General features: G+C 41.7%; 1 protein-coding gene across 1 annotated transcript in view; it reads right to left on the reverse strand.

The window, feature by feature from the left end:
* The window catches only part of LOC115135105 (protocadherin-15-like), a 265480-nt gene that overhangs the window by 174325 nt on the left and 76335 nt on the right, over nt 1–14820 (reverse strand). Inside the window, 5 exon segments of the mRNA XM_029669390.2 lie at nt 1521–1691; nt 4091–4201; nt 4366–4485; nt 7345–7500; nt 8397–8557. Of these exon segments, the coding sequence (XP_029525250.2) occupies nt 1521–1691; nt 4091–4201; nt 4366–4485; nt 7345–7500; nt 8397–8557 (719 nt within the window).

A 14820-nucleotide genomic window follows, 5' to 3' on the forward strand; every position in this document is an offset into this window, starting at 1 on the left:
ATGTTAAGACTATGCACTATATTCCTAGGAGGTTTAGCCACCAGCATGTTAAGACTATGCACTATATTCCTAGGAGGTTTAGCCAACAGCATGTTAAAACTAGGCACTATATGCCTAGGAGGTTTAGCCACCAGAATGTTAGACTAGGCATTGTTATATGCCTGGGGAAATATGAAACATTCAGATGTTGGCTAAATTTGTTACCTTGAAAAGACAGTACTTGAAGTGATGCTTTTAGGGGACACAATTAGACAGAGCGAGAGAGAGAGAAAGAGAGACAGAAAGAGAGAGTAAGCGAGAGCAATAGAGCGAGAGAGAGAGAAAGCAAGATAGAGAACAAGAGATAGAGAAAGTGACAGAGAGAGAAAGAGATAGACTTTTCCATCCTGCTCTCTAGCTTCCAACATTTCTTCCACTGATGAGAAAGCTGAGCTTTGGGTACTGTACTGTAGAAATCCACACAGCTCCCCGGCCCTGCATACTTAGTAGTCTGCAAACCTTTTATCATTAATTATAAATCACCCTGACTCCTCTCAGCCAACAACTGGATTCACAATGACTCTCTATTTCTCTCTCTTTATCCATGTCTCTAACTATTTAGGTCACTGTCCATCTCCTCTCCTTCTCCCTTTCTCAGTCACTATCACCATATTTTTAAGTATTTCTCTCTAACTCCCTCAGGGACCCAGTGACACAGGGTGAGCAGAGAAGACACAGAGATCCATTGTCAAAAAACACATGGGACTGTCACGTTCTGCAACTCCAATCTCAGTTTGACACTGTAGTTGGTCACTACCTCCCAGCACTCATAAAGGCCTCTTCCTCTTCTCTCTCTCCCTCTTATTTCTGACATCCTGTGAGAGATGTCAGGTCCACAGCACCCCACCACCCCCCCCCACCCACCCTCCCTTTCTTTCCCTCAGTCTGACTCCCCCACCCCTCTCTCCATCTCTTTCTGCTCTACATTTCCTACCAAAGCTATATCAATCTCTATCGCTTTTTGATCGGAATTCAGCTGGTGTTTTTAGTCTGAAGCTAACTGAAACTTCAGCTGTAATTGCTGTTTCACCAGACCAGAAAATGCTTTTAAATGACCATGCTGAGACAAAACAGCAAGGATTAGTGTGCGTGAGGAACACGCTCACACTTCAAACACTGCAGATGTGGCATTTACTTCCACACTCTCCTGCCATGCTGTTCTGCCAGTGTGGTGCTGGTCTGTGCCAGTATAGCGCTGTAACTTATGATATACACACTTGTCAGATCATCACCTGCCTGACACTCACTCACTACCTGTTCGCTTACACACGCACAAAGCCTAATCCTCCTCCCATACCCCCACTAACCTAACCCTAAACATTACCCCTGAGCATAAAATAGCCTTTTACCTTGTGGGAATTGGTCAAATGTCCTTGTTTTACTATTGTTGTGAGGACTTCTTGTTTTACTATCCTTGTGAGGACTTCTGGTACCCAGGATAGCAAAACCAAAAACATACACACACACAGTGTGTTTTGTACCGGTTTGGTGAATTCTGGTATGGTGACTCGGTAGGTGACTGGGTTGCAGTCGTGGGTGTTGTTGACCAGGACACAGGGCAGGAACATGGGGCCCAGGTCATCTCCATCCAGAACATCTATTGTCAATGTGGTCGTAGCGGTCCGCCTATTGGCATCATACGGGGCACGGTCCTGTAGGATGCAAGTCAACATGGTTACTTACCAAAGCTATTAATTAATAACACATTGAAATATCATCAAAATCAATCAAAGGAGACCAATTTCTCTTTTCAATTCCATGATCAACTTTGTAATCTTAGTGAGCATAATGGGCTGAGAAATATATATTAATGTACCATCGCTCTACTTAAAATATAATTCTGTAGCATTACAGTGCCTGATTCATAATCCTTGTCAGGGACTCTTCACGGCTAATGACCAGAAGTAATAAGCAAGGCCACACTACATCTTTTATAAAAACGCATTTATTAAAAACCTAAGCATTTAAACCAGTCTCATAAGAGCCACTTGATTTCCAATATCTAATGTGGCCTGCTGGGAGTCTGGGAGCCAATGCCCTTCCTCTTATTAAAGTTCTAATTAAATAAGTCCTGATATGTTAGGCTGTTAGCCTACGAACAGTTATCTGACGGAGCTCCAAAGAGAGCCTGGAGTCGTTATGCAAATTTGGAAATAAATAGTAATGGAAACAGGAAAAAGGGACCGACCTTTCAGTTAGGTCGTTCTGGACTAAAAGTAATTATGGGCTATGTAACTTGTAGGCTATTTGAAAGTTGATTGTTTGTGGATTTGTTTCTTGTTAAGGAATAAACAATGGTCCCTTGATGAAGAGCTGTCTCCATCCTTTCATAATCCAGAACACAAATTTCTACATAACCACAACAAATCAATGATCATTGTGCTGCTTTTATTCTAGGATTAGAACACCATGTCAGTCAAGCAAAGAATTAAAAACAGTTGAACAATCAAAGCGTATAGAGGCTTTGTAAAAAGCTTTGCACTTTAATTGCAAATGTGTAATCTGCAACAGCTGCTATCTTTCCTTTCAATTATGTACATTTTAATTTCAGTAAAAACAAATAGTAACTACACAGAACAAAAAATTAAAACGCAACAAGTGTTGATCCCATGTTTCATGAGCTGAAACAAAAGATCCCAGAAAGGAGGACATTAATCAGAGAGGCAAAAAAGAGACCAAAGATAACCCTGAAGGAGTTGCTAAACTCCACAGTGGAGATTGGAGTATCTGTCCATAGGACCACTTTAAGCCGTACACTCCACAGAGCTGGGCTTTATGGAAGAGTGGCCAGAAAAAGCCATTGCTTAAAGAAAATGTATTGTTTGCCAAACCATATGGAAGAAGGTACTCTGGTCAGATGAGACTATACCATAGCCTTTTTAGCCATTAAGGAAAACGCTATGTCTGGCACAAACCAAACACCTCTCATCACCCGAGAACACCATCCCCACAGTGAAGCATGGTAGTGGCAGCATCATATGTGGAGATGTTTTTCATTGTCAGGGACTGGGAAACTGGTCAGAATTGAAAGAATGGTGGATGCCGCTAGATACAGGGAAATTCTTGAGGGAAACCTGTTTCAGTCTTCCAGAGATTCAAAAATGGGACGGAGGTTCACCTTCCAGCAGGACAATGACCCTAAGCATACTGCTAAAGCAACACTCAAGTGTTTTAAGGGGAAACATTTAAATGTCTTGGAATGGCCTAGTCAAAGAAGCCCAGACCTCAATCCAATTGAGAATCTGTGGAATGACTTAAAGATTGCTGTACACCAGCGGAACCCATCCAACTTGAAGGAGCTGTAGCAGTTTTGTCGAATGGGCAACAATCACTGTGGCTATATGTGCCAAGCTCATAGAGACAGACCCCAAGAGACTTGCCGCTGTAATTTCTACAAAAGGTGGCTCTACAAAGTATAGATTTTTTTTTTGGGGGGGGGGGGGGTGAATAGTTATGCACGCTGAAGTTTTCAGTTTTTTTGTCTTATTTCTTGTTTGTTTCACAATAAAAAATATTTTGCATCTTCAAATGTTGTGTAAATTTTGTGTAAATGATACAAACCCCCCAAAATCTATTTTAATTCCAGGTTGTAAGGCAACAAAATGGGGGGGGAGTACTTTCGCAAGCCACTGTATGAACCATAACTCTTAGAAATTGTTGCATGTTGCCTTCAAATTTTTGTTCATTGTAGTAAGGTTTTGGTTTATCTGGCAATGGCACACTTAATGAAGCATAAACCAAACAAAGTAACAATCAGCAATTGACCCTATATTCTAAACATCAGGACTTAACACTTTAAACAAAGCAAGTCCCTAAACCAACCATTCAGTCCAAAACCTTACAAAACGCCAATCCATTCTCTTAGCCAGAGTAGAAAACAAACAGATCCATGGACCCTCAAGTCCTAAACATTCAAAAACTATCACTGTCAATTCACTACCATGACACCAAGTAAAACATATTGTTCATTAATATTTAATATGCACAAACACACATGCGTATGCACACACTTCTGGAGCACACAAACAAAGAAACAAACAAAGTGTCTCACATTGGCTTTAACAATGACCAGGTAGCGTGTTTTCTCTTCGTAGTTTAGTCTCTCAGCCAGAACAATGTTTCCAGAGAGAGTATTCCCTACAACCACAGTTGTATTAGACACCTGAGAAAGAAAAAAGAGACAGAGAGGGCGAGAGAAAGAGAGAGAGACAGACAGACAGTGTTCAGTCATAGGTTTCACTGTCAACAGACATTGTTCCGCTGTCCCATTGTCGTATAGCTTCAGTAAGTCAAAATCTGCATTCAGTAATCATTACATCCACGTACTGGGTCATTGGGGTTGTACTGGATGCCATATTCTATCTGTCCGTTGGGCCCGTCATCGATGTCTGTGGCCCCATTGTCTCCACTGAAGCCTGTGAATATGGTGGTCCCGGCAGGAGTGAGCTGGAGGCAGAGATAGAGACAGAATACTATCAACAGGCATGTCCCTCTGTCTGGACATTGTAACAACTCTATATTTTACATTTCACTGATATTACTGACCCCTCCCAAGATCGCAGGAACACAGTGTCTTCTATGGAAGGTGGCCAAATACTGACAGAAGTGCAAGAAGCGGAGACCTTTGTTGTTAGGAAGAGTGAATGAATGCACTGATTTGAACTGAAAATGTTTTCGTCGGCAGCTGTGGATGAGTATTTCTCTGGGGCCTCAGCACCCCACTGACAGCCATAACAACCTCTCAGAGAGATGCTGCAGAGAGAGGGGCCTCCGGAGAGCTGTGTTCTAGAGCACCTGGGGGCCTGAGGGGAGTTGAGCTCAGTTCAGGAGAGGTTTGACAGCAGTGGAGTCTGATTCAGAACACTTTTCAGGGAGTAATGTTTCCTGGGATAATACTCACTGACAGGAACTTAGAGTGAAGAACATAGGAAGTGTCAACAAAGGAGACAAAAGTCATGGTTGTCTGACTCGGAGGCTCTCGATACAGGCGTCTTATGTAGGATCTTAATTTGTTCACTTTTTTTGCTGAGAATTTGCACATTTTAAGTGTATTTGAGGTTTAAAAAGCCTTCTAAAGTTTGTAATTTACACTTTGACATTTCAGACTTGATTTGCCCAAACAAAAAAATGTATCAACCTCTACAAAAATGTCCATTATTTTAATCCACATAATAGTTAATATTTTCTGTTGCTGCAGGATTATTTTCCAGCTGTAGCAAACTGGCTCAAATTAAGATCTGATATCTGTACATATCAAAAGCTTGCTGAAATAATAAGACATGTCCAGTGTCATTAATGTGATGACATTTTGGAAAAGAGAATCAGAGAAATAACTAGTGTATTTGACAGTGACACTCAACAGTAAATTAAATGTATTTCCTCTGACAGCTGCGAGATATGATGGATGAGAACCATGGTAATTTCAGAGAGCTATATCAGCAAATGTAGGAGATTAAAATCAATCCTCAAATGTGTATGCACATTCTGTATCCACATAATTAGCTTGTTTGTTCATTTCTGCAGACGTTTTGGTCAAAATGTAAGTTTCATTCAAGCATACTGTAGGTAGATAACAGTTTGTGGTCAAAAAAAAAAAGTAATACTGCAAATTGCAGCCAAAAGTACATTTTTTGATTAAACATATTATATCATTCTAAACACATTGATGCCTAATGCAAAATATTTAAGAGAATCCGGTGTTGGAGGATATATTGGCACAGGTATTTTGGTATTTGGTATTTTATTAGGATCCCCATTAGCTGTTGCAAAAGCAGCAACTACTCTTCCTGGGGTCCAGTCTTTTTGTTCTGTATCTATGGACGCGACCCAGTCGTCCGTTCTAAATGTTCCATTGCCATACTGACTGGCAATGTTCTTTTCCCTTGCTTGCCAGCTAGCCAACTACGTCTAACTTACAGTCACGTCAAACAGTGCAAATGTAGTTACATTTGCATTTGTTTAAGCTGTGAACTAATGAGTTAATGATGTGCGATTTCACCTGGCATAGAAAATGTGCTCTCTCGTCAGAACACGGTTGTTCACAGGAGCTCGCCAACAACACAACTAACATAATCACTTCAAACTGAAGCTGGAGAGACTGCAAACTAGCTGCATTTTATCTGTTTTCTATTGACATTTATTTGTATAAATCCATTAAAAATGTAGCTGATTCTTGATTTCAACTGGCTGAGAAAAGCTGCCTGCCTGTCTGTCTCATCCTGATCCCCAACACGTTCATTACTTTGCGACAGTTGTAGATCGAATTTGAATACTGAAACAATGTTGCAAAAGTTGGAGAGACAGACAGCAAGGTTTATACAAATTTCTGCTGTTGAAAACTAAATGTTAGTCTAAAAGAAATGTGAGATAACATCTATGATTTTTATAGTGGAGATCAAGATTATAAATTGCCTGGCTGGGTTGATGAGATAGTTGATTACGCAGTCAGATGGAACAGAGTAAATAGGCATTTTAACGTTGTAGATTTAGCCGTAACTTGTGGAATAGACACCGGCTGGAACTGCGGTTTTAGCCATTCAGCATTAGACCCACCCGTTGGATAAAATGTGATATTCCACTGTGCTCTCTGTATGGACTGGTAGGGAGAGTACTGACTCATGCAGCTATCACTTTGTTGTAAATAAAACATGCACACACTAGCATCGTTGAGCTCTCTGGGTTAGATAGGGAGTATGGTGACATCTATATCACGCAGAGAACACAGACAGGAACCCCATGATTCACTGGGAGCGCATAACTAGCGTGATACCGTCCATGCGTCAGAGCAATTTCATGCAATAGAGGAAGAACAGATATCCAGGAGATCTAAGGACCTGCTATTGTTTTGTTATCCTCGGAAGCTGCTGCCTAATATGCGTAGAATAGCTGTTGTCATGTTTTACTCTGTCTCCATGCAGAAGGCGTAACAGATAAAAAAAACTGAGAAAAATAAGATGGGGAACCGAGTGCAAAATACTCCTGTTACTGCAGAGTAGCCTAGTCTACACTCTATTCCACTGTGCCTACATCAACAAAGCTTTGACTCTTTAACTAGGTAGGTCCTTAATTTCAATGATGACCAAACCTTGACCTTTCTTTGTAATTGAAAGAATGAAGCATTAATGTACTACATAATTGCTTCAACGGTAATCTGTATAGGAGTCACTGTCTGTAAGGCCTCTGGGCTTTGCTGACCTCTGTGGGAAGGGTCATGCCAGGCTGAATTACTTACCCGGGGCAGAAAGATATGCTCACCAAAGCAAAAAGCAACAATTGTTGTAGTAACTCTCTCTCCCTCTTGCTCACCTCGTTGACGGCCACATAGTAGCGTGGCTGCTGAAAGCGAGGTGTGTTGTCGTTTTTGTCCCTGACTACAATCCGGACCTCGTGAAGAATCACTGTCCCAACCAGCTCACTGGTGCACTGGACCTTCACCACGATTGTGGTGATAGAGGAAGGGGGCTGAGGGTGAGAAAGAGAGTGAGAGAGTGAGAGAGAGAAGAGAGAGAAAGAGATACAAGAATTCAACCAATTCAATAAACCAATGATTATGCAATCATCTTTGTAAAATACATTGTTACACTGCTCGAACACACTCAGTAGATGATTAGTTCCAAATGTTTCCAACACAGCCACATAAAGAATGCTTTTCTACCTCACAGTGTCCTGGGATTTTACAGACTCTGAACGGGGAAGTGGTGGATGGGCTCCAAGACAAGGAGGCAGAGGTTACAAATCAATCCAACAGAACTGATTTTTCCTTACAATGAGGAAATTGAAGTGCAATCAAACCAGGAGCCTCAAAACAGTGAGATCTGTATAGCACTTCAAGCTTTCTTGGACTTGTTTTGATACCAGTATTTACAGTGGCCAAACTGTTCTCGTTGTGAAAAACAGTTCAACATTGATGAACCTTTCCAGCATGCAGCAGGCCTGTCTTATTTTCTCAAATCAATAAGACTAAGTGGTGTTGTCCATTAGTTCACTCCAATTAGGGCAGGGGTGGTAGGGTTAGGGGAAAATAATAAGGAAACCATATTCAAAAATATATGTATATGGGGGATTGGAAATGATCCAGGCAATTACATTGATGGAAGCCACAATCTATCTGCAATATCAATTCTACCCCCCACCCCATGATAAAATTAAAAAATATATATATAATAAAATAATTGTGTGGTTTTGGAATATCAATGCGTTTTGGAGAGCTTACAATGTATTTGCATACAATTTAAGTATCAGTGGAACTGTGTATGTGTGTGTGTGTAGGCAAGTGTGCCTGTGCTTGCAATTTTTTTTTAAATGTAAAAGCCTTTTCCTCTACTAACAACTGTATCCAAACCCAGGTCCATACTCACATCTCTGTCCAGGACACGCCCGGTGCTGTTGAGGAACAGTCTCTGTCTGAGGGGATCCAGGATGACCCAGTAGGCATAGTTGTCAAGCAGGATCAGAGAGATGGTCCTGTCTGGGTCCTCTGCTCTCCCGTTGATCTGCATATTCTCCACCAGAACTGTGCCTGCACAGAAGAAGTATGTTATATTGTAATTTAGCATAACACTTTTATCCATTGCAACTTACATTTATTTAACAGATTTATGTCCAGTATGTCACCCATGCAAACACCAAACCATTAACGCTGGTGTTGCAAGCACTATGCCTCAACTAACAGTTACGCAGCAGCATAATTATCAGGGTCCACATACTCTCCAAAACTTCTGAATCCCTTTGTGGAGAAAGCTACATCATAGCTCACCCCAGGCATGACCAAATTCTGTTCCTCAAGAGCCACTTAAGTTTTAGACGATTTTCATCCTTGTTTTTTTAATCAGGATTAGAATGATTAGAATCCGACACTGCAGTACTCGAGCACTGGCCAGACATTCTCTCTCTCTGCTCAGATGCCTCTAGAAACACAGCCTTGGAGTTCTGGGCTTGGAATTGGCTGGAGGAAACCAACCAATTGTGTCTTGTTTGATTGGCATGCTTGTTAGGGTACCATGACTCCACCACAAAACCTTCTGACCTTGTTAATGTGGAGCCACCTTTTGAAAAAAAATTGCAAGACAAAATACATATACTCAGAAGTAATGTAGCAAGGCATATGCAGTAATCTCTGCTTGCATTTACAAAACCAGTCAAATGTTTGGACATATCTTCTCATTCAAGGGTTTTTCTTAATTTGTTACTATTTTATACATTGTATAATAATAGTAAAGACATCAAAACTAAGAAATAACACAAGGAATTAGGGAGTAACCAAAAAAGTGTTAAACAAAACAAAATATATTTTATATTTGAGATTCTTCAAAGTAGCCACTCTTTGCCTTGATGACAGCTTTGCACACTCCTGGCATTCTCTCAACCAGCTTCATGAGGTAGTCACCTGGAATGCTTTTCAATTAACAGGTGTACCTTGTTAAAAGTTAATTTGTGGAATTTCTTTCCTACTCTTTCCTAATGTGTTTGAGCCAATCAGTTGTGTTGTGACAAGGTAGGGGTGATACACAGAAGATAGCCCTATTTGGTAAAAGACCAAGTCCATATTATGGCAAGAACACCTCAAATAAGCAAAGAGAAATGACAGTCCATCATTACTTTAACACATGAAGGTCAGTCAATACTGAAAATATCAAGAACTTCGAAAGTTTCTTCAAGTGCAGTCGCAAAAACTATCAAGTGCTATGATGAAACTGGCTCTAATGAGGATCGCCACAGGAAAGGAAGACCCAGAGTTACCTCTGCTGCAGAGGATAAGTTCATTAGAGTTAACTGAACCTCAGATTGCAGCCTAAATAAATGCTTCATAGAGTTCAAGTAACAGACACATCTCAACTTCCTGTGTTCCGTTTAAATTCTTCAGCCTTGCGCGACGGAAGCCCCGCCCTTTGTACTTCCGTTTGATTTCAGCATTCAGCATCACTGGTAGTGAGGAATCGGAAGTACATCTCTTAAAATAAGTGTTGGAAATCCAAACGTGGATCACGTTAAAATAATCCAGCAATCTCAATTGCTTGGGTATTATCGTCTTATTCAATTTATTTATTTATTTAAATTGTCGGACATACCTTTCTAGGTTCTTCCAATTAAATGAGACACCTTAAACTTTGCAATAGTAACCTAGATGAACCAACTTCCCAGGTGAATTTAAAGTTTAATTTCCAGATAGCCTATACAGGTTTGATTATTCATTACATTTGATCAATCAGTAAAATCTGATTAAAATCGTCATTGCAGCTCCCAATATATTCCAAAACCAAACTTTGGAAAATTAGGAAAACATTTTTTTCTTTCAAAATGTTCTAATAATGTGAAAGCAATCAGAGGGAGAGAACCTGCTAGCTATGGAACTGCGCTTGAAAACTGAACAATTAAATGTAATTGCAAAAACGAATGACGATGAACAAGCACAAGCTCTTCAACAAAATTGTCTTCTACAGGAAGAAAATCATATGCTACAGGAACAACTCGATTTAGCCAAAACTAAATACGACGATGTCCACGCCAAACTAGATACATCTGACGAGTTATCTACAAACAGGAGCACTCAACTTGATAACATGCATGCAGTTTTGTTGAACGTTACTCAAAGTAACACGGTTCTACTCAAAACGCTGCAGACCAAAGACGATCAGTTAATGAACACAATGACAAAGTTGGATGACAAATCAGCAGAACTCATTGAAGTCGCTGACCAAATGAATGATGAGAGAACTCAGGTGATGAAGATGGAAATATTGATTTCTAAGCAAGCAGAGGAAATATCATCACTGAATCTCTTGCTCCGTACTCAAGACCTCTATCTGCAAACCATGACAGATAAGTTTGAGACGGAAAGGAACAAGTGTGACACTCACGTGTCCAAAATCAGTAGTCTAAGCGCTCAAGTGGACTCTGCAATGCAGCAGAATACTACCCTTAGGTACCATTTGGAGGAAGTCCAGAATGGTCACGCTCTACCTTGACAAACTCATCAAGAATTTCCCCACCTTTGACCCCGTTCCAGGTCAGCCAAACGATACTGAGACGTTCCTAGCTGACATAGAGGACGCGTTGGATGGCTACCCGAATGCTACGGTTTCTGACAGGGTTTACCTGTTGAAGCGAACGTCTAATAGACACGTGACAAGGTTCATTCGTCTACAACAGCAACACGTGCAAAATGACTACGCTAAACTTGCCATAACTTTGAAATTAGAATTCAGTGGTTCCGAGACTTGCAAACACGATAGTTCACTGGCTAACACCGTCAAACAAGCTCGGAACAAACACCCACAAGCTTACTATCATAGGCTTCGTTCAGCTTACAATGGCCTACTCACTGAAACAGGCATGGAAGACCTGTTACCTTTTAAACAAATGTTCCTGTCGAACATGTATCCTACCTTCATTACCTACTTGGGCCCTGCCGCCCACGTTGGCTTGCCTATCTTTCAACTCAGAGAGCTTGCAAGCGCAGCTTTTGAGGCATCAAAAGTTGACAACGGTAAGACAGGCCCCTAGACGGGGATTATCTTAGAACACATCTAAGATAGTACTGAGGTGTACCACACTGGTCGTAAAGGAAGTCCCGTGGACTTGTCCACCTCCAAAACAAATGCCAACAATCATCATTCCTTGCCATGTGTAGGTTCAACTACAATACAACTAGTAAAATGCTCCAATCATGTGTTCCGGTAGTATAATATTTCAGAATAAATCGGTAGGATAACTGGTCCCTTTGAGCACCAGTACCAATACCAGCGACAGTCAGTCTAGCTACAATCAGTAAGAAGGTTAGAGACCTAACCAATCAAATTACCCTTGACAATAGCGACATAGGAGTCACTCAGAGTGCAACACGTGGAAGGGAATCTCCAGTGCACTCTTCCAATGGTTAACACACATGTCACTAATAAATAGAATCCTCCATTCAGGAGGAAAATTATTAGAATCATTAAACACGATCACACCACGTACGACTGGTCCAATACTTAAAGAGTACTTCCGTCACGAGGTTAGCTCCTCCGTGGATAACATAGCTATGAAAGAGACTTCATACCTATCGCCACTACAATAGTGGAAGACACAGTGACTTGTAGTAAAAACTACTACAGACTCCCTCGACACCAATTCTGACTGACCTTCAGGCATTGACCTGAAAATTACCTGACTACGTCAGACTCATTCTGAACAAGTGGTAATCTGCAAGAAAACTTGGTTTTCTCCACTTGACAGGCGCGCTTGTGTAAGCATAAACGCACATACACAACGGAACATACAATTAGGATTTATGCTAGGACCACTTAAGGGTCCAAGCAAAATACCAGCCTTAGTAAATAAAGTTGAACATTTACTTCTAGGCCTTTGACTCTACAGCACTCTCCAGTTGTCTTCCCAGAAGTCCATAGGTCATCCCTGTAGACTGACCAAAACTAGTGCCTTACAGCTGTAAACTTATCATATAGTTATCAACTTAGGATAGTGCCTAAGCAATACACCAAGTAGGAAAACCCCAGATATGGCATTAGAGACAAAGCCATGATAGTAATTTTGCCAGAACATTGGACGTATTTAGAATACAGTCCAATTAGATGATTTTTTTGTGTGAGAACTATATTTTGTATATCTTTTGTTTATGCTTTCATTCCTTTTCGGTTCAGTTCCTTTGACACTTAGGAAGTGATAGAGCCATAAACAAAGACCCATACAACCATCACTTAGTGCCACAACGCCTCTCATTGGGGAACAAATGTAATTAAATATATTTCATGAGTGTGTGTGCGTTGTTAACATCTGCCTAAATTACTGCCCAGATCATCCAGTCTGGACGACGCCCAGATCATCCAGTCTGGACGACGACCAGATGACGGGTCCGGAACGACGACCCCAAATCCGGTTACCCACGGCCCATCCTTGTGGCGGCTTGCCCGGCTGTCAGGGAGCCTACCAAGGTAAACCACCAGAGGGGGGGAGGGGGGACCGCAACGGCGATCACCAACCAGGACTTCCCCTGGCCCTCTCTGGGGTACTTTGCAGCTTCCCGGGAACCTACCAAGGTACATCACTAGAAGGGACCGCAACGGCGATCACCAACTGGACATCAACTGTCATCCTTGTGGTGGACTGCTCCGCTTTCAAAGAAGCCTACCAAGTTCAACCACCAGAGGGGACTGCAACGATGATCTACAAACAGGACATCACATGTTCAGGATTTTATGTTGATTTGTAACCTGCAGGAAAAACAAGATCCAAACCGCCAGGGGGGTATGTCATGACGTTGGCCACTTTGAGTATTTAAAAAATATATATATATATTTCTCCTTTATTTAACCAGGTAGGCTAGTTGAGAACAAGTTCTCATTTGCAACTGCGACCTGGCCAAGATAAAGCATAGCAGTGTGAACAGACCAGAACACAGAGTTACACATGGAGTAAACAATAAACAATAAAGTCAATAACATAGTAGAAAAAAAAGAATCTATATACATTGTGTGCAAAAGGCATGAGGAGGTAGGCAATAAATAGGCCATAGGAGTGAATAATTACAATTTAGTAGATTAACACTGGAGTGATAAATGATCAGATGAACATGTGCAGGTAGAGATACTGGTGTGCAAAAGAGCAGAAAAGTAAATAAAATAAAAACAGTATGGGGATGAGGTAGGTAAAATTAGGTGGGCTATATACCGATGGACTATGTACAGCTGCAGCGATCGGTTAGCTGCTCAGATAGCAGATGTTTAAAGTTGGTGAGGGAGATAAAAGTCTCCAACTTCAGCGATTTCTGCAATTCGTTCCAGTCGCAGGGAGCAGAGAACTCGAAGGAAAGGCGGCCAAATGAGGTTTTGGCTTTAGGGATGATCGGTGAGATACACCTGCTGGAGCGCGTGCTACAGGTGGGTGTTGCCATCGTGACCAGTGAACTGAGATAAGGCGGAACTTTACCTAGCATAGACTTGTAGATGACCTGGAGCCAGTGGGTCTGGCGACGAACATGTAGAGAGGGCCAGCCGACTAGAGCATACAGGTCACAGTGGTGGGTGGTATAAGGTGCTTTAGTAACAAAACGGATGGCACTGTGATAAACTGCATTCAGTTTGCTGAGTAGAGTATTGGAAGCTATTTTGTAGATGACATCGCCGAAGTCGAGGATCGGTAGGATAGTCAGTTTTACTAGGGTAAGTTTTGCTGCGTGAGTGAAGGAGGCTTTGTTGCGAAATAGAAAGCTGACTCTAGATTTGATTTTGAATTGGAGATGTTTGATATGAGTCTGGAAGGAGAGTTTGCAGTCTAGCCAGACACCTAGGTACTTATAGATGTCCACATATTCTAGGTCGGAACCATCTAGGGTGGTGATGCTAGTCGGGCGTGCGGGTGCAGGCAGCGAACGGTTGAAAAGCATGCATTTGGTTTTACTAGCGTTTAAGAGAAGTTGGAGGCCACGAAGGAGTGTTGTATGGCATTGAAGCTCGTTTGGAGTTTAGATAGCACAGTGTCCAAGGAAGGGCCAGAAGTATACAGAATGGTGTCGTCTGCGTAGAGGTGGATCAGGGAATCACCTGCAGCAAGAGCAACATCATTGATATATACAGAGAAAAGAGCCGGCCCGAGAATTGAACCCTGTGGTACCCCCATAGAGACTGCCAGAGGACCGGACAACATGCCCTCTGATTTGACACACTGAACTCTGTCTGCAAAGTAGTTGGTGAACCAGGCAAGGCAGTCATTAGAAAAACCGAGGCTACTAAGTCTGCCGATAAGAATATGGTGATTGACAGAGTCGAAAGCCTTGGCCAGGTC

This window comes from Oncorhynchus nerka, linkage group LG10 (assembly GCF_034236695.1).
Source record: "Oncorhynchus nerka isolate Pitt River linkage group LG10, Oner_Uvic_2.0, whole genome shotgun sequence".
Taxonomy (NCBI): Eukaryota; Metazoa; Chordata; class Actinopteri; order Salmoniformes; family Salmonidae; genus Oncorhynchus; species Oncorhynchus nerka.